The sequence below is a fragment of the Morchella sextelata genome (genome assembly GCF_020137385.1).
Source record: "Morchella sextelata strain SCLS chromosome Unknown scls_14, whole genome shotgun sequence".
In the NCBI taxonomy this organism is placed as follows: domain Eukaryota; kingdom Fungi; phylum Ascomycota; class Pezizomycetes; order Pezizales; family Morchellaceae; genus Morchella; species Morchella sextelata.
Window position 1 is genome coordinate 1036180 of NW_025408629.1, and position 18721 is coordinate 1054900.

At 49.4% G+C, this 18721-nt stretch overlaps 7 protein-coding genes across 7 annotated transcripts; 2 read left to right on the forward strand and 5 right to left on the reverse strand.

The window, feature by feature from the left end:
- Nucleotides 1-105: 105 nt before the first annotated feature.
- Nucleotides 106-945, forward strand: H6S33_003138 (uncharacterized protein; the record flags this gene model as incomplete). Its single annotated transcript, XM_044834495.1, has 1 exon — nucleotides 106-945. The coding sequence occupies one exon, from the start codon at nucleotides 106-108 to the stop codon at nucleotides 943-945; it is 840 nt and encodes a 279-aa protein (XP_044692345.1).
- Nucleotides 946-1840: 895 nt separating this feature from the next.
- H6S33_003139 (uncharacterized protein) lies at nucleotides 1841-5422 on the reverse strand (the record flags this gene model as incomplete). Its single annotated transcript, XM_044834496.1, has 1 exon — nucleotides 1841-5422. One exon carries the CDS (start codon nucleotides 5420-5422, stop codon nucleotides 1841-1843), a length of 3582 nt encoding a protein of 1193 aa, XP_044692346.1.
- Nucleotides 5423-5716: 294 nt separating this feature from the next.
- H6S33_003140 (uncharacterized protein) lies at nucleotides 5717-5950 on the reverse strand (the record flags this gene model as incomplete). The annotated part of the gene is made up of 1 exon (XM_044834497.1): nucleotides 5717-5950. A coding segment is annotated over one exon (234 nt), but the record flags the coding sequence as incomplete, so codon positions are not given.
- Nucleotides 5951-6006: 56 nt separating this feature from the next.
- H6S33_003141 (uncharacterized protein) lies at nucleotides 6007-7926 on the reverse strand (the record flags this gene model as incomplete). The annotated part of the gene is made up of 1 exon (XM_044834498.1): nucleotides 6007-7926. A coding segment is annotated over one exon (1920 nt), but the record flags the coding sequence as incomplete, so codon positions are not given.
- Nucleotides 7927-8747: 821 nt separating this feature from the next.
- H6S33_003142 (uncharacterized protein) lies at nucleotides 8748-9272 on the forward strand (the record flags this gene model as incomplete). The annotated part of the gene is made up of 1 exon (XM_044834499.1): nucleotides 8748-9272. One exon carries the CDS (start codon nucleotides 8748-8750, stop codon nucleotides 9270-9272), a length of 525 nt encoding a protein of 174 aa, XP_044692349.1.
- A 942-nt stretch (nucleotides 9273-10214) lies between these two features.
- Nucleotides 10215-13772, reverse strand: H6S33_003143 (uncharacterized protein; the record flags this gene model as incomplete). Its single annotated transcript, XM_044834500.1, has 1 exon — nucleotides 10215-13772. One exon carries the CDS (start codon nucleotides 13770-13772, stop codon nucleotides 10215-10217), a length of 3558 nt encoding a protein of 1185 aa, XP_044692350.1.
- Nucleotides 13773-13849: 77 nt separating this feature from the next.
- H6S33_003144 (uncharacterized protein) lies at nucleotides 13850-14537 on the reverse strand (the record flags this gene model as incomplete). Its single annotated transcript, XM_044834502.1, has 1 exon — nucleotides 13850-14537. A coding segment is annotated over one exon (688 nt), but the record flags the coding sequence as incomplete, so codon positions are not given.
- Nucleotides 14538-18721: the final 4184 nt, after the last annotated feature.

The window sequence follows — 18721 nt, forward strand, 5'->3', positions numbered from 1 at the left end:
TTGTGGTCTGGTACGCATCCCTCACAGTATATTGTTACTCACAAGTTCACTTGGAGTAACGAAGTCACCTTAAAAAGAAAAACTATCATCATTATCCCTATCACAATGACTACCCGAAGGGATAATTATTTCATAGATAACTCGGCCGTAACTGAGGAGGCCGGAGAAGATTCTATGGTAATATCGAGGGCTGCTAGCCCCGACCCCCTACTTACGGGAGGACCCTCCACACAAACTAGGCAATCGAGTAAACGCTCTGCTCAAGCCCAGTTCGTGAGAAATATGCAGGAGTTTTTGGATACCCATGAGGCACAAATGAGGTATCTTGGTACAGCTGGACAGGCCGTTTGGCAGCAGCTACAAAACCTCCAGGAGCAAGTCCAAGGGAGTGGACAAATCCTGGATAAGAAAGTACGGCAAGAAGCCATTGCCCAAAAACAACATCTCGAGTCGCTCTTTGAGCTCGTCACCCATGTCCAACAAATGCAAGAAACCGCACGAGCCGCCGACCGCGAGGTTCTGGACCGCAACCATCGGATTACCCAGAACCAACTGTTGGAAGCGGAGCGACAGCTGAGGATGGTACGAGAAGAGCGGGAGCAGGAGAAAGGGGAACAACGGGCTATGTTTGCGCAGTTCAAGCAGTCTGATGAGATAAGAAACCAACGGATAGCCGAGATGGAGGAACTACTGCGACAACATCTGTCAGTAGCACCTTCCGTGGCTAGTGCTCCCTTAGACCCTAATGCACCCCGAACGGTTCCTGTTGGCAATGGCAAGAACCCCCAAAATGCTGGCCCCCAAACCTCAGGGAATGGCAAGCAACCAGAAGAAGCAGGCCCAGTTGGTGGAAACGGAGGCAAGCAACCGGAGGACGCCGGCCCAGTGCAGGGAAACAGTGGCAGGCGACCGGTAGGAACTGCTCCGGTAGGAGGGAATGTGTAACGGGGGTCCTTTCTAAGAGAAATAGAATCGGATAGAATAGAGACGGCCGTGCAAGATAGACAATCAGGTCGCAGATTATTCAAGATACTATCGCTAGAACTCAATAATCTTTAAGGGCTCTGCTACCGAATTGAACTTGGTTTTTTCTTTTCTGATGAAGACTGGGGAGAACAGGACTGAAGGGCGAGAATGAGCCTGAGTACTTATACTCCAAAGGCCTCTATTCTCTGCTCCTAACTCCTTACTAAGTTCCGGGGGGGCCTTTCCTTAGTACCGGAAACAATACCACCGCTACCCCGCTTTTCTCTAAGCGTTAGCAGGTGTTTCCGATACCCAAGGCAACCACCCTTAGTCAAAGCCTTTGTAACACCTGCAGCCTTGGTTGCCACACAACCGAGGGCCTGCATGAATGAGCTGCCGCTCAGGTGTAAGCTTAATCATTGCTGTAGAGCTTTCGCTTATTGTAGACTTCCCTAGCATAGTCCCTGCCTCTTTGGCGGTCATACAATGCTCAGAGGATATAGAGGATCACCGGACAATCAGAGCTTCACTCTGGCCGGTCTTCTAGTCACTGGCGAGGCATAAACTCGTCAGTCATTGCTCCCATGAATAGATCCCCTTCCTAGCGCCCGGAATGTAGTTACTCTAACAGCTGGTAGCTAACCACACTGCCGGTACTTGCATATCACCGCGCAACTGGCTTCTAACAATAACTCTCAGCATGTAATCGGGCCCTGTGTGTACTCATACACCAGACAGTTGAAATGGCTCCGTTACACCACTCCCCTCTTCCAGGATCTGGGTCTCCAAGATCTATATCCATTCTATTATTTATTCAATCTATATGACAAGGAACTCCGTGATATGCAAGGAAATGAAAACCCAAAGGAAAAATCTACACCCCAACAATCCGCTTGTCCTTGGGTTTCTTAGGATACCTCATATGGAAATCTCGAAGGGCTTCTTCGGCACTCTTCTTGAGATGCTCCCAAGGTTCCCATGTAGCATCCTCGTTCTCATAACCTTCCCACAGCACTAGGTATTCCACTCGTCTTCTTTTCTTATTGACCCGGCTATCAGCTACCTCCCGGACAACCCAGTTCTGTTCTCCTTCAATCTCTTCAGGCTCCGGTACAGGAACTCTTCTCTCAGGATCTACCGGTGCTCGGTAAGGTTCCAGAAGAGAGACATGAAAGACCGGGTGGATTCCCATTTGGGGGGGAAGAGAGAGCTTGTAGGCACGGGTACCAATAGCTTCCAAGACCTTAAAGGGTCCCATCTTCTTCTGATCCAGTTTTCCCAAAGGCCGCTTTGTTTGCACATTGCGCCGGTCCAACATAACTTCATCTCCGGGCTTGATTTCAGGCGGTGCCAGGGCATGAACATCATACCACCGGGCCATCCTTAATCTAGCTTTACCTAAGCTGGCGTTCATAGCCTGCCAGATAGATTCCCATTGAGATATCATGACCTCACTCGCTGGATTGTTCCATTCTACTCCTTCCTTTGGGGCCGGCCAGTTGGTCCTGGGTTCATATCCATAGTTGGCATAAAAAGCCGATACTTTGGTAGACTCAGAGACCGCCGAGTTATATGCATACTCTGCCAAAGGCAAGAGTTCTGCCCAGTCATCCTGTTGATATGAACAATAACTCCGCAAGTAATGTTCCAGGGTCTGGTTAACTCTTTCTGTTTGACCGTCCGTTTGTGGGTGGAAAGATGTGGACATCTTCAGCTTCACATTGAGGAGACTCATGAGAGATTGCCAAAAGTGAGAGATGAACCTGCTATCTCTGTCCGAGACTATGTCGTCAGGTAAACCATGGAGTCTCCAAACCTCCTTCAAGAACAACTTAGCCAAATCTTCCGTTTTATTGAGGGTAGGAAGAGGGATGTAGTGTGCCATCTTCGAAAAGCGGTCCACTATTACCCAGATCTTTGTAAACCCACTAGATTCCGGCAATCCCACAATGAAGTCCATAGAGATGGAAGTCCATGGCCGATAGGGTATCTCCAATGATTGGAGCATACCAAACTTCTTATGTCTGGAGGTCTTATTCCTCTGGCAGCTATCACAGCTCCGGACATATTCCTCAACATCCTTATCCATGTTGGGCCAAAAGAAGTTGTTTTTCACCCGCTCAAGTGTCTTAAATTGGCCAAAGTGACCCGCCACCTTAGAGTCATGGGTATCGGACAGTATTTCCATCTGAAGCTTCTTGTCTTTGGGTATATACCATCTATTCTTATAGAAGATGAGACCGTTCTTGACCGACAAGTTCTGGTCCAAATTTGGTTTCCTTTCAACCAGGGAGCGGTGCAATTCCTGCCAGAAGCTATCCTCTTTAGCAGCCGTACATAGGCGCTCTAAGAATGTGTTCTGCAATTGATTCACCCTGACAGCCGCTAGCTTTGCAGGATCCAAAACCAATTGACCTGGCCTAAAAAAGATCTGTGGCTCCGGCTGCAGAGTTTCACCTCCCTCTCCAAGGCGGTGATCCCAGCGCCTAGATAGCACATCAGTCTTGCCATTCTTTTCTCCCGGTCTGTAGACAACTTTAAAATTGTAGCCTGCGAGGTCTTCAGACCATCTAGCTTGCCGCCTAGTGAGAACCTTGGTAGAATTAAAATACTCCAAGTTCTTGTGGTCTGTAAAAACCGTGATCTCTTGCTCACAAGATTTGAGCATGTGTTCCCATTCTCGGAAAGAGGCTACAATAGCTCCCATTTCCTTATCATGAATGTCATAGTTGATCTCAGCAGGGGAGAACTTCTTAGAATAGAATGCCACCGGATGTAGCTTCCCATCATTCCCATACTGAGAGAGCACCGCTCCCTTGGCAAAATCACTGGCATCTGTCTCGACCACCGTCCTCCTACTAGGGTCAAAATGAAGAAGGATTGGAGCGCTTGTGAACAGCCCCTTGAGTTCTTCAAAGGCCTGCTCATGTGCTGCCGTCCAATACCATTTTTTGTCTTTTTGCAGGAGGTCAGTTAATGGTTTGCAAACCTTACTGAAGCCTTCAATAAAGCGGCGATAGAAGTTTGCAAATCCGAGGAATGCCTGTACTGCCTTAATATTCTCAGGGACCGGCCATTCCTTAACTGCCTCCACCTTGTCTTCTGACATAGATACTCCTTGTTCTGAGATATGATAGCCCAGGTATTCTACCTCTCGGACATGGAAGGATGTCTTACTGATCGAGGCACAGAGCTTAGCTTCCCTAAGCTTCTGTAAGACCTTCTTGACCAGTAGCTCATGCTCTTTCTCATTTTCCGAGTAGATGAGGATGTCATCAATATAGACAACCACTCCTTCATCCAGTAGTTCCTTTAGCACATCATTGATCATTGCCTGGAAGGCGGAGGGAGCGTTGCATAGTCCAAACGGCATTACATTATATTGATACAGTCCATAGCGAGTTCTGAAAGCGGTTTTCCACTCATCACCTTCAGCTATCCTGATCAAATTGAAGCCGTTCTTTAGGTCTATCTTTGTGAAGACCTTGGCCTTGAACAGCCTATCTCTGAGCTCACTCATGATAGGCAGCGGGTACTTGTCCTTGACAGTGACCTTGTTCAAACCTCTGTAATCCACGCAAATCCGCAATGTACCATCCTTCTTAGGAATGAACAATATGGGCGCCACAGCAGGGCTGTTTGATCTAGAGATCTTTCCTGAAGACAATTCTTTGTCCAGGTACTCTCGGAGGGCCTTCAACTCTGGAGCGGAACATGGGTACAGCGGGCCAAATGGGGGAGCGGTCCCAGGCAAGAGTTTGATCTTCAAATCATTATGGGAATGCGGCGGCATTTCCTCAATTCTCTCTTGACTGAACACATCAGCCCATTCCCGGTATAGGTGGTGTATTTTCTCAGCAATATCACCTCCGTCCTCATCATGCCATACTGAACCAACCAATTGATAGACTGTCTCTTCTTCCTCCAGCATCTGGTATGGAGAGATCAGTTCAATCTTGGTGGCCGCTGGGAGACAATTCTGCTTGCAGTAGTCACTCCTCCAGCTCATGGTGTTGAGTTCCCAATTGATATCCGGGTTATGCTTCCTTGCCCAACTAATTGGCAGATAACCGGTCATTCCTTCTTCCAAAGTAGCCACCTCCCATCGGAGTGTCTCCTTATGATCTCCCATAGTCATACGGACCGGGTGAGTATAATACTCACCTCCTCCCATCATGACATCTCCTTGAGCATCAAACATTGTCAGTGGTTGATCCCGCCGCACTAAGGGAATTCCATGTTTCCTGACAAAACTCTGGTTGAGGATGGCTCCTGTACAACCGGTGTCAAACAGGAAAGACCCTTGGGCGCCTTCATCCTTTCCTTTGACCGTCCATGACAGTCCTGCCTTCAGTATAGGTCTTTTTCCATGTACTGGTAAAGAAGGAAGCCTCGGTTCCAGCTTTCTTTGCTTAACAGCGGGTTCCGAACTCGTTTCTCTTTGTCTTTTCAACATGGCTAATAGCTTTGGGCACTACTAAGATCAAAGATCCTTTGGTTCTATTCCCAAGCGAAGTTATAGCAGATATGATGTGTAGTTTTGGTAGCGGTTTTGGAAGTGTCTTCGTAGCAAATGTAACTTTTGGTAGAGCACTGACAGACCAGCTGTTTCGGGTCTTAAACCCATCCTCAGAGTGCTTAGAGCAATCAAATAGGCAGAAACACAATCATAATTTATTCAAGAGAAACAATAAACCGAAAACCCATATAAACGAAAACTAGTAAACATAGACTTCAAACAGACACTTTTCTACCAGATGATTTCATTGTCCGAGTCTTGCTCAGGCTGGAAAACAAAATCTTCTGTAACCTCCGGGAGTACAACAAGTGGATCTTCTGCTACTACAGCAGCCACTTTAGCCTTCTTCTGAGAGTTGGAATTACCCTTCCCTCTTTTCCGCTTTTGTACTCTCACTGCTGCCACTCGAACAACAGTGGGTTGCTTGGACCAACAATCGGTCCATTTGTGTCTGGACTTGCCGCACTATTGCACAAGTCAGTCTATGCACTCTACCAATAGGGAGTACCGGAAGGTCATACCTTCAAGCATACTTCTGCTTTCATTCTTTCTTCTAGAATATCCCCCGGGATACCCTTCAGTTCCACCGCTTTGTCTTTAGGTCCAGGAGTCTTCTGAGGTCCGGAGGAGCTTGCAGCTTCTCTTTTCCTCTTAGGCTGCTGTTCCTTCTGAGCAGGAGGATCTTTCTTGGTCCGAGGGTGCGCTTTCTCAGCTGCCATCCCTTGGTACCTTTCATGTGTGTGCCCTAACTCTCTTAGAGCAGCTATCCGCTCCATCAAGGACTTTGGCTTGGGATTAAAAAGAGCCCAACTCATGCCTAGGTCCGGGAGGAGGGAATTGTGAATCTTATCATCCACCAACTGACCCTCATAGCCAGTTTTCCACATCAGCTGAATAATAGTATTCAGGAAGAGGTCTATTCCTCCTCGAGCCGTGTGGGTTAGGGCATTCCATTGGGCTACAGCATCATCTCGGGAGATGGCTTCACCGAAGGCAGCTCTAAAAGCATCCACAAAGGAATCCCAACGCTTCCATCTCAGATCCAAAGACACCGGCATTCCAGCAAGGCGGTTGGCGGAGGCTTGATCAATCGAATTATGGTATGCCTCATACCATCGGATCGCTGCCTCTCCTTCCATCAAGTTGCCTGCATATCGAATCTTAACCTCCTCAGAGGTGAAGGACAGACTCTCAATGGAGAACACATTCTCACATTGCCGGATAAAGGTCTCCACTTGCTCCGCTTTGCCCTGGAACTTGGAGGGTGGTGGTGCCTTTGGTTCTCGGGCCCTGGTTGTTGAGGAAGAGGGAGAGGCGGTCGGAGGTCGGAACTGCTGGGACATCATAGCCAACAGATTCTTCTGCTGCTTCTCCAACTTCTTCTTGAGATATCTCCGCCAGCCTCTTCTATCACCACCTTCTGGTTCCGAATCGGAGCTGTCAGAACTGTCTGAGTCTCCAGGAGCAGGAGCACGGGCCACAGGAGGTGGAGGGTTCTGGTTTCCACCACTTCCACCCTGTGCTTGGGCCGGAGGGTTCTGGTTCCCACCACTTCCACCCTGTGCCTGAGCTGGAGGGGGAGCGGCGGCCACAGCAGGAGGGGCCACAGGTGCTACCGGTGCCACATTGCTGGCCAGTGGTGAGGTTGCTGCTGGTTGAGCGGCCCCGGACATGGTGAACCTTCCTGGATTCCTGGCTAGCGGGCTGGGAGGTCCTCGGCCTGCACCTGGGTAGAGTTCTCCCTCATAGTCAAAGGATCGGTCGGCTAATCCAAGAAATGGATTTACTCCTGCAAAGCGACTAGGAGGTAAGGGAGATGCTCCCACCGCTGGCTGGACAATAGGAACAACTCTCCTAGTGGATCTGACCGGAAATGCTGAGAAGGGACTGGTCTTCCGCTGCATTGTCCTGGTGGCTGCCCTGGACGAGGACCTGGAGCCTGGATTTGGTACCGGAGTTGCTGGTCTCCCTACCACTAGCCTTCCTTCATCAAGGGCTTTCTGTATCTCGGCAACAAAATCTGGCGGAGTTGCCGGGTTTGTCCACTCAATCTCCATGGCATCGGCTGCCAATTCATCCCTTTCCACGTACTTTCGGAGTTCTTCCTGGACAGAGTTGACTTCATGCCTCATATATTCAAGAGCTTCTGCCATCAGAGCATTCTGTGCTGCCTGGCGCTCTTGCACAACGAGCAGTGCCTGACCGCCTCGGGTCAACTGATTCTGCAGGCTATGCTGAAGGTAGGTCTGAAGCTCTGTGAAGAACTGTTGGATGGAAACCTCGTCGGTATCCTGCCAGGCAGGCTCACAACCGGGGATATAGGTCTGTAGAGCGGTCCTGGGTTTCTTAACAAGCTGTGTCTGCCCGTTGGCATCAAGCTGGAGGGGCACCGGCTGCCATTCAATCTGAAGAGGCACTTCTGGAGCTGATAGGGCGGACATTTTTGTATAGAAGAAGAATAATCTGAAGGTGACTTGAGCCGTAAAGATTATCTGTAACGGGGGTCCTTTCTAAGAGAAATAGAATCGGATAGAATAGAGACGGCCGTGCAAGATAGACAATCAGGTCGCAGATTATTCAAGATACTATCGCTAGAACTCAATAATCTTTAAGGGCTCTGCTACCGAATTGAACTTGGTTTTTTCTTTTCTGATGAAGACTGGGGAGAACAGGACTGAAGGGCGAGAATGAGCCTGAGTACTTATACTCCAAAGGCCTCTATTCTCTGCTCCTAACTCCTTACTAAGTTCCGGGGGGGCCTTTCCTTAGTACCGGAAACAATACCACCGCTACCCCGCTTTTCTCTAAGCGTTAGCAGGTGTTTCCGATACCCAAGGCAACCACCCTTAGTCAAAGCCTTTGTAACACCTGCAGCCTTGGTTGCCACACAACCGAGGGCCTGCATGAATGAGCTGCCGCTCAGGTGTAAGCTTAATCATTGCTGTAGAGCTTTCGCTTATTGTAGACTTCCCTAGCATAGTCCCTGCCTCTTTGGCGGTCATACAATGCTCAGAGGATATAGAGGATCACCGGACAATCAGAGCTTCACTCTGGCCGGTCTTCTAGTCACTGGCGAGGCATAAACTCGTCAGTCATTGCTCCCATGAATAGATCCCCTTCCTAGCGCCCGGAATGTAGTTACTCTAACAGCTGGTAGCTAACCACACTGCCGGTACTTGCATATCACCGCGCAACTGGCTTCTAACAATAACTCTCAGCATGTAATCGGGCCCTGTGTGTACTCATACACCAGACAGTTGAAATGGCTCCGTTACAGAATGGTGGAAATCTACCTCCCCGAAACCCACCAAGAGGAAACTTTGGGGGAGATCCAGAACCTTCCGACGACGATGACGACGATAACAGTGAATGGTCGCACGGTCGGAAGAATTGGAGAATGAACCGAGGCGGAAACCGGAATTCGGCGCCGCCCGAAGACGACGATATGGCAGATTCGCTCGCCAAAATACCCTTTGAGTTCGATAATGCCAGGAAGCATAACCTGCGGCATTGGCTCATGGAGTGCGAGATCTACTTCGAGCAGAAGCCCAAGAAGTTCCGAACGGATAGGAACAAGGTACTGTTCGCTGGGACGTATACGTGTGGGTTGGCAAAGGAATGGTTTATGGAATATATCGAGACCAAGATGCTAGGACCGGCAGCCGCGGACTACGCTACTGTGAGGGATGCGTACCAGACCACAAGAGTACACTACGCAGAGCTCAGAGTTCGGCTAACAGCTACAAAGGTAGGAGTCTCCAAGGTCTCCTCAGTCAACGTCGAGTAGGAATCTCCTTGATCCGATACGGGCCCCGCGAGTTACGTTATCAACAAAGATTCACTAGAGTTAGCGTATAGTATTCGACCGTCTTCGACGTAATAGTTCAGGTAGAGTTCGAAGTCACGATAGAGTAAAGTCTTTTCCAAAAGTATAGTCAAATAAAGTTGTAGCTCGCGTATCAACGATTTATATTGTTAAGACTCTGATTTCGCCGATAATGGTTTGGCTAGTCAGTGAATGACACAGTATTTATATCCCTCGCTTATGTCTCGAGGACCCAATCTACTAATAATACAGAATACACTCGGGGCCTACCCGAGACCCTGAAAAACAACCAAGAACATTTAACTCCTAAGTCCGTAACCCAAACTCCTAACGCCGCTAAAACCCCTCAACCTTTTTATCCACTCTAATGCACGTTTCCCTGTCGATGTTTCTTCCCCATCGGCCGTTCAGGCCTCTTCCCACATCGCTTTCCCACATAGCAGAGTCCTCTCATGCCCACAGGTACCGCCGATAGGTACTCGGTCGGCTGGCAGCTTGCGCCGATTCGCTCCGAGCGGTCTGATCTTCGATCCGATTGATTCCAGCTGTCCCTCATATATCCACCGGTACCAAAACACTCCCCTCCGGCGGTTTGACGCTCCGGGGGTTATTATTGGGGTCGAAAACGTGTTTTTTATGACTTCTGGGTTTTGGTCGTAATTTGGTCGCACCACACTCCGCGAGTGTGGTCAAGAGTTGATATTAGCGTACAGAGGGTATTGGGGTATCTACTAGCCTTTTCTCTCACTCCCGTAAATGCTTGGCATGCCCGTAACAGCTTACCCCCCTTCCAGGGTGTCACGTCTCGGGACATCTTCTGACAGACTATGGTTCCAGTAAACCTGCTCCACATATCACCCGCGGTGTCTGTGGAGGGGAAGGACTTAGCCCCGTAGGGTACCTCTATAGTCTCAGGCGTTGGTCCTTCACGGCCTTGGGGTTCCTTCGATGGAAGTCGCGGACAAGGTCAAGTACTTCCTCATCCATAGCATCCATGACTTGATACGTACAGTCACTCATCGAATAGCCCCGCCATTTCACCAGGTATTCCACTAATCCTCTTCTGCTTTTCCGGCTCCCCACGATACTTTCCACTTCGTACAGCACCTCTCCTTCCTTATCGACCTCTTCGGGAGTTGGGGGACGTTGTTCTCGGCCTGGGATACTGCTCTGTCGATACCGTTCCAAGAGTTCAATATGGAACACATTATGGATTTTGACTTGTGGCGGCAGTTCCAGTTCGCAGGCTCGTTTCCCGGCTAGTCGGATGATTTTGAACGGGCCGAGTTTCTTGTGATCGAGTTTCTTGGTGGAGCGACGTGTCTTAATATTGGTCGCGTTGAGCATAACCATGTCTCCCACCTTGAAGTTAGGCGGTTCGTCCCTTTTTCGATCATAGTATTTCCCCATCTTCTCCCTGGTGTCTGTTAAGCGAGCGAGAGCAGAATCATGAACCCCTCGGATAAAGTGAGCGTACAGGTCACTAGTTGGGTTGACCACTTCGGCTTCTGTTGGCCAGTTGGTTCTTGGGTTATAACCGTAATTGGTATAAAACGGAGATTGACCCGTGGCGGTGGTAACCGAGTTGTTGTAAGCATACTCCGCCAACGGGAGTAGCTCTGCCCAATCATCTTGCTCGTAGTTGCAGAACGCTCGTAAGTAATGCTCGAGGGTTTGGTTGACTCGCTCTGTTTGCCCATCGGTCTGAGGGTGGAAAGCCGTACTCATTCTTATCCTCACGTCCAATAATTCCATAAGGGATGCCCAAAAGCTTGAAGTAAACTTGGCGTCCCTGTCGGAAACTATATCAAGAGGCAGCCCATGGAGTCGCCAGATTTGACCGAGGAATATCTTCGCTAAATCCTGCGCGGTCGTTTCTGCTACTAGGGGAATGAAGTGCGACATCTTCGAGAACCTATCGACTACTACCCAAATTTGGTTGTATCCCTTCGATTCCGGTAACTGCACGACGAAGTCCATTGATATCGATTGCCAGACGGAATGTGGTGTGGACAATGGTAGAAGCGCACCGTACTTCTTATGGCGGCTGGGTTTGTTGCGCTGGCACTCGTCACATGACCGAACGTAGTCATCAATCCACTCGTTCATTTTTGGCCAATAGAAGTTACGCGTGATGAGTTCCAGTGTCTTGTCTTGTCCAAAGTGTCCTGCCACTTTCGAATCGTGTTCTGCCTGTGCGATTCGGATCTTGATACGGTCGTCTGCCGGAATATAGAGTCGATTCTTATAGAAGAGTAGCCCGTCTTTTTCAGCGATATCCTTCATTTCCCCCAGCTTCTCTCCCTGCTCAACTCTCTCTTTCAATCCTACCCATGTCGGGTCTCCCGATGCCGCCTGCCTGACATGATCCAGGAAATTCTTAGACCAGTCAATCACCCCCTTGGAGGCAAGCGACACCGCTGATACCACAAACTCTTCCTCCGCCAACTGTCCGGGCTTAAAGAACTTGTCTATCGGCTGTTTCCCAAGCGTGCCTCCCCCTTCAGGACGGTACTCCGGCCGTCGCGATAGTGCATCTGCCTTCCCATTTTTGGTTCCCGGGCGGTAAATAATCTTGAAGTCAAATTCCGCCAAAGACTCAGCCCACCTTGCCTGTCGTCGGTTAAGAACCTTGGTTGTTGAAAAATATTCCAAGTTCTTGTGATCCGTATATACGAGAACCGTTCGGCTAGGTCCTTCGAGGTAGTGACGCCATTGCTTGAAGGCTGACACAATTCCTAGCATCTCCTTATCCCAGACGTCGTAGTTGAGTTCCGCTGGGTTAAGCTTTCGAGAATAAAAGGCAACAGGGTGAGTCTTTCCGTCAATAACCTGGGATAAAATTGCGGCAATAGCAAAATCACTTGCGTCCGTTTCCACGATAGTCTGGCGATCTGGAGAGAAGTGTACCAAGATCGGCGCAGACGTAAACAGGGTTTTGAGTTTTTCGAAGGCTGCTTGGGCCGTCATAGACCAGACAAAGTTCTTAGCATCACCCCTGAGACAATCGGTAATGGGTTTACAGACCCCGGAGAAATTGTGGATAAACCTTCTGTAGAAGTTGGCAAAGCCCATGAAGATCTGTACTTCCTTAACGCTACGCGGGGCTTGCCAATTCGTAACAGACATAACCTTATCCAGTGCCATGGTGACGCCTGCTGGGGCAAGGATGTATCCGAGGAACTCGATTTCGGTGAGCTCGAAGAACGATTTCTTCGGGTTGGCGACCAGGTTGTATTCTTGTAGCCTGCTAAGTACTTTGCCGACCAGCTCCCTGTGTTCCTCTCGAGACTTGCTATATATTAGGATATCATCAAGGTATACTACTACACCTTGATCCAAGAATTCCCTCAGCGCATCATTCATCATGTTCTGGAAGGTCGCCGGCGCATTTGCCAGCCCAAAAGGCATAACGAGGTACTCAAAATGCCCGTACCGCGTACGGAACGCTGTCTTCCACTCGTCGCCGTCTTTGATCCTGATGAGGTTGTAACCTTCCTTCAGGTCAATCTTTGAGAAGATAACCGCGCCTGCCACTCGATCTCGTAGTTCGTCCATAAGTGGTAACGGATACCTGTTCTTGATGGACACACGGTTAAGTCCACGGTAGTCAACGCAAAGTCGTAGACTACCGTCCTTCTTCTTCACAAATAGGATTGGGGCTCCTGCCGGGGATTTGCTCGGCCTAATCTTTCCCAATCGCAACATTTTGTCCAGGTACTCCCGAAGCACCTTCAGCTCGACTTCGGATAGGGAGTAAACGGGTCCCCATGGTGGCTGCTTTCCTGGTTCAAGATCTATCGCATGGTCGTAAGATCGATGCGGTGGTAATTTATCGGCTTCCGATGGTAGGAAGACTTTAAGGAACCCATGGAGCCAAGAGGGAAGAGTTTCGCGGAGGTTGACCGATTCATCTTCCAAAAGGCAAATGCTACCGATGAATTGGGCCTCCGGATCGTCCAATACACCCTCGTCCATTTCTATTTGAGGTTCCTTGTCAGTGAAGCATCGACTCTTGCAGTTCTCACCATCGTAGGAAACTTCCCCATTTGCCCCTATAACCGGCTTGTGTTCTTTCAACCACCAGTTTGGTAGTATCGCATCGATGCCAGGCGGGAGAGGGGCGATCTCGAATGATAGTTGCGTTTGATGCCCCCTTGACATTATAATTAATGGTTGTGTAAAGGCGTGTCCCGTGCCCTTCATAACTTCTCCCGTAAATCCAAATACTCTCGCCGGGACGTCTCGTTTCACCTTCGGAACCTCAAAACTATCAACAAAAACGGCAGACAAAACAGGACCAGTTGCACCAGTATCCAACAACACCTTACAAGGTAAACATTTTTCCACAAAACAAAGGAACTGATTAACGATAGGTCGAGGACCATGAATAGGTTCCTCCAAAATTTTCTGTTTTTTCTCCGGTTGGGACGCTCTCCCTTCCTGCCTTTTTCTTTTCATATTTTTTTTGTTGTTTTCCGTCAGTGATAACATAGCAATCTGGGGATACTCCTGACCTGACTCATCAGAGTCCCCTTCTAAAAATCCTCGTCGAAATCCATCTCAGATTCCGATCCGCGTTCTCGCACAAACGCTTGCCCACTGGTATACTCCGCAGCAGCCGTCGCAGCCGGCTTCCTAGCACGGTGCCTCATTCGCTTTTTCTGAGGTTGGGGTTCCGGTGGTTCCATATCGTGGTCGCCATCGTCATCGCGGGTACGCTTTCGGGAGAGAGAGGAGATAGATGCGTTGCTATTAGCATCTGAACGACACCACTTCCAAAGATGACCCTTTCGGCCACATCGCACACAGGCTCCATCGGTCTTTCGCTGTTCTCGGACCGGCTGTGGAACTCCTTTGGTGGCTTCGTCGTAGTCGTGGTATATTGGCTTATTCCCCGACTTGTTCTTGCTGGTACTCTTCTTATCTTGCCCTTTTTCTTTCTCCTCAGTCTGAGCCCTCCCCTTGATCTTAAACCCCTTCTCCTTTTGCCGCGAGTTCCCACCATTATTCGTCTCCCTTCCTCTCGACTCCGCTTTCCCCAACATCTTCATCTGCTCTTGATAAGCCTCGTGAGCCTTGCCGGCTCGTTCCAACTGTTGGATGTACTCGGAGTCGTCATCGGTTGGATCGAAGCGTGAGTGGCGCTCCCGGATTTCATTTGGTAGCCCTTGGAGCAGGGCGGCGCGATAGTGTGAGGGATGCGTACCAGACCGCAAGAGTACACTACGCAGAGCTCAGAGTTCGGCTAACAGCTACAAAGGTAGAAGTCTCCAAGGTCTCTTCAGTCAACGTCGAGTATGATTCTCCTTGATCCGATACGGGCCCCGCGAGCTACGTTATCAACAAAGATTCACTAGAGTTAGCGTGTGATGTTCGACCGTCTTCGACGTAATAGTTCAGGTAGAGTTCGAAGTCACGATAGAGTAAAGTAATTCAGAAAGTATAGTCAAATAAAGTTGTAACTCGCGTATCAACCATTTATATTGTTAAGACTCTGATTTCGCCGATAATGGTTTGGCTAGTCAGTGAATGACACAGTATTTATATCCCTCGCTTATGTCTCGAGGACCCAGTCTACAATAATACAGAATACACTCGGGGCATGCCCGAGACCCTGAAAAACCACCAAGAACATTTAACTCCTAAGTCCGTAACCCAAACTCCTAAAACCACTAAAACCCCTCAACCTATTTATCCACTCTAATGCACGTTTCCCTGTCGATATTTCTTCTCCATCGGCCGTCTGGTGGATAATCGTCAGCATCGGCTATTCGGAGGTCTCGGACGGCAAGGCTACCTACTCAGGCCTCTTCCCACATCGCTTTCCCACATAGCAGAGTCCTCTCATGCCCACAGGTACCGCCGATAGGTACTCGGTCGGCTGGCAGCTTGCGCCGATTCGCTCCGAGCGGTCCGATCTTCGATCCGATTGATTCCAGCTGTCCCTCATATATCCACCGGTACCAAAACACTCCCCTCCGGCGGTTTGACGCTCCGGGGGTTATTATTGGGGTCGAAAACGTGTTTTTTAACTAGGGAAACCGCAACTCCGCATTTGGTCGCATATCGATCGCACCGCACCTCGTGGGTGCGAACCAGGGTTGTCATTAGCATACAGAGGGTATTGGGGTATCTAATAAACCTTTTCTCTTACTCCCGTAAATGCTTGGCATGCCCGTAACAGCTTACCCCCCTTCCAGGGTGTCACGTCTCGGGACATCTTCTGACAGACTATGGTTCCAGTAAACCTGCTCCACATATCACCCGTGGTGTCTGTGGAGGGGAAGGACTTAGCCCCGTAGGGTACCTCTATAGTCTCAGGCGTTGGTCCTTCACGGCCTTGGGGTTCCTTCGATGAAAGTCGCAGACTAGATCAAGTACGTCTTTGTTCATAACGTCCATGACTTGGTAAGTACAGTCGCTCATCGAATAGCTCCGCCATTTCACCAGGTATTCCACTAATCCTCTTCTGCTCTTCCGGCTTCCCACAATACTTTCTACTTCATAAAGAACTTCTCCTTCCTTATCAACCTCTTCGGGAGTCGGGGGACGTTGTTCACGGCCTGGGATACTGCTTTGTCGATAACGTTCCAAGAGTTCGATGTGAAACACGTTATGGATTTTGACTTGTGGTGGCAGTTCCAATTCACAGGCTCGTTTCCCAGCTAGTCGGATAATTTTGAACGGACCGAGTTTCTTATGATCGAGCTTCTTGGTGGAGCGACGTGTCTTGATATTGGCCGCATTAAGCATGACCATGTCGCCTATCTTAAAGTTCGGCGGTTCGTCCCTTTTCCGATCGTAGTATTTCCCCATCTTCTCCCTGGTATCTATTAAACGAGCGAGAGCTGAATCGTGAACTCCTCGAATGAAGTGAGCATACAGGTCACTGGTTGGATTGACCACTTCGGCTTCCGTCGGCCAGTTGGTTCTTGGGTTGTAACCGTAATTGGTATAGAACGGAGATTGACCCGTGGCGGTGGTAACCGAATTGTTGTAAGCATACTCCGCCAACGGGAGTAGCTCTGCCCAATCATCTTGTTCATAGTTGCAGAACGCTCGTAGGTAGTGCTCGAGGGTTTGGTTGACTCGCTCTGTTTGCCCATCGGTCTGAGGGTGGAAAGCCGTACTCATTCTTATCCTCACATCCAATAATTCCATAAGGGATGCCCAAAAGCTTGAAGTAAATTTGGCATCCCTGTCGGAAACTATGTCGAGAGGCAGTCCATGGAGTCGCCAGATTTGACCGAGGAATATCTTCGCTAAATCCTGCGCGGTTGTTTCTGCTACTAGGGGGATGAAGTGCGACATCTTCGAGAACCTATCGACTACTACCCAGATTTGGTTATATCCTTTTGATTCCGGTAACTGCACGACGAAGTCCATTGATATTGATTGCCAGACAGAGTGTGGTGTGGACAGTGGAAGAAGCGCACCGTATTTCTTATGGCGGCTGGGTTTATTGCGCTGGCACTCTTCACATGACCGAACGTAATCATCAATCCACTCGTTCATTTTTGGCCAATAGAAGTTGCGCGTGATAAGTTCCAAAGTTTTATCTTGTCCAAAGTGTCCTGCCACCTTCGAATCATGTTCTGACTGTGCAATTCGGATCTTGATGCGGTCGTCTGCCGGAATGTAGAGTCGGTTCTTATAGAAGAGTAGCCCGTCTTTCTCAGCAATATCCTTCAATTCCCCCAGCTTCTCCCCTTGCTCAACTCTCTCTTTCAATCCTACCCATGTCGGGTCTCCCGATGCCGCCTGCCTGACATGATCCAGAAAGTTCTTAGACCAGTCAATCACCCCCTTGGAGGCAAGCGACACCGCTGATACCACAAACTCTTCCTCCGCCAACTGTCCGGGCTTAAAGAACCTGTCTATCGGCTGTTTCCCAAGCGTGCCTCCCCCTTCAGGACGGTACTCCGGCCGTCGCGATAGTGCATCTGCCTTCCCATTTTTGGTTCCCGGGCGGTAAATAATCTTGAAATCAAATTCCGCCAAAGACTCAGCCCATCTTGCCTGTCGTCGGTTAAGAACCTTGGTTGTCGAGAAATATTCCAAGTTCTTATGATCTGTGTAGACGAGAACCGTTCGGCTAGGTCCTTCGAGGTAGTGACGCCATTGCTTGAAGGCTGACACAATTCCTAGCATCTCCTTATCCCACACGTCGTAGTTGAGTTCCGCTGGGTTAAGCTTTCGAGAATAAAAGGCAACAGGGTGAGTCTTTCCGTCAATAACCTGGGATAGAATTGCGGCGATAGCAAAATCACTTGCGTCCGTTTCCACGATAGTCTGGCGATCTGGAGAGAAGTGTACCAAGATCGGCGCAGACGTAAACAGGGTTTTGAGTTTTTCGAAGGCTGCTTGGGCCGTCATAGACCAGACAAAGTTCTTAGCATCACCCCTAAGACAATCGGTAATGGGTTTACAGACCCCGGAGAAATTGTGGATAAACCTTCTGTAGAAGTTGGCAAAGCCCATGAAGATTTGTACTTCCTTAACACTACGCGGGGCTTGCCAATTCGTAACAGACATAACCTTATCCAGTGCCATGGTGACGCCTGCTGGGGCAAGGATGTATCCGAGGAACTCGATTTCGGTGAGCTCGAAGAATGATTTCTTCGGGTTGGCGACTAGATTGTATTCTTGTAGCCTACCAAGAACTTTGCCGACCAACTCTCTGTGCTCCTCTCGAGACTTGCTATATATTAGGATATCATCAAGGTATACTACTACACCTTGATCCAAGAATTCCCTCAGCGCATCATTCATCATATTCTGGAAGGTCGCCGGCGCATTTGCCAGCCCAAAAGGCATGACGAGGTACTCAAAATGTCCGTACCGCGTACGGAATGCTGTCTTCCACTCGTCGCCGTCTTTGATCCTGATGAGGTTGTAACCTTCCTTCAGGTCAATCTTCGAGAAGATAACCGCGCCTGCCACTCGATCTCGTAGTTCGTCCATAAGTGGTAACGGATACCTGTTCTTAATGGACACGCGGTTAAGTCCACGGTAGTCAACGCAAAGTCGTAGACTACCGTCCTTCTTCTTCACAAATAGGATTGGGGCTCCTGCTGGGGATTTGCTCGGCCTAATCTTTCCCAATCGCAACATTTTGTCCAGGTACTCCCGAAGCACCTTCAGCTCGACTTCGGATAGGGAGTAGACGGGTCCCCACGGTGGCTGTTTACCTGGTTCAAGATCTATCGCATGGTCGTAGGATCGATGCGGTGGTAATTTGTCGGCTTCCGACGGTAGGAAGACTTTAAGGAACCCATGGAGCCAAGAGGGAAGAGTTTCGCGGAGGTTAACCGATTCATCTTCCAAAAGACAAATGCTACCGATGAATTGGGCCTCCGGATCGTCCAATACACCCTCGTCCATTTCTATTTGAGGTTCCTTGTCAG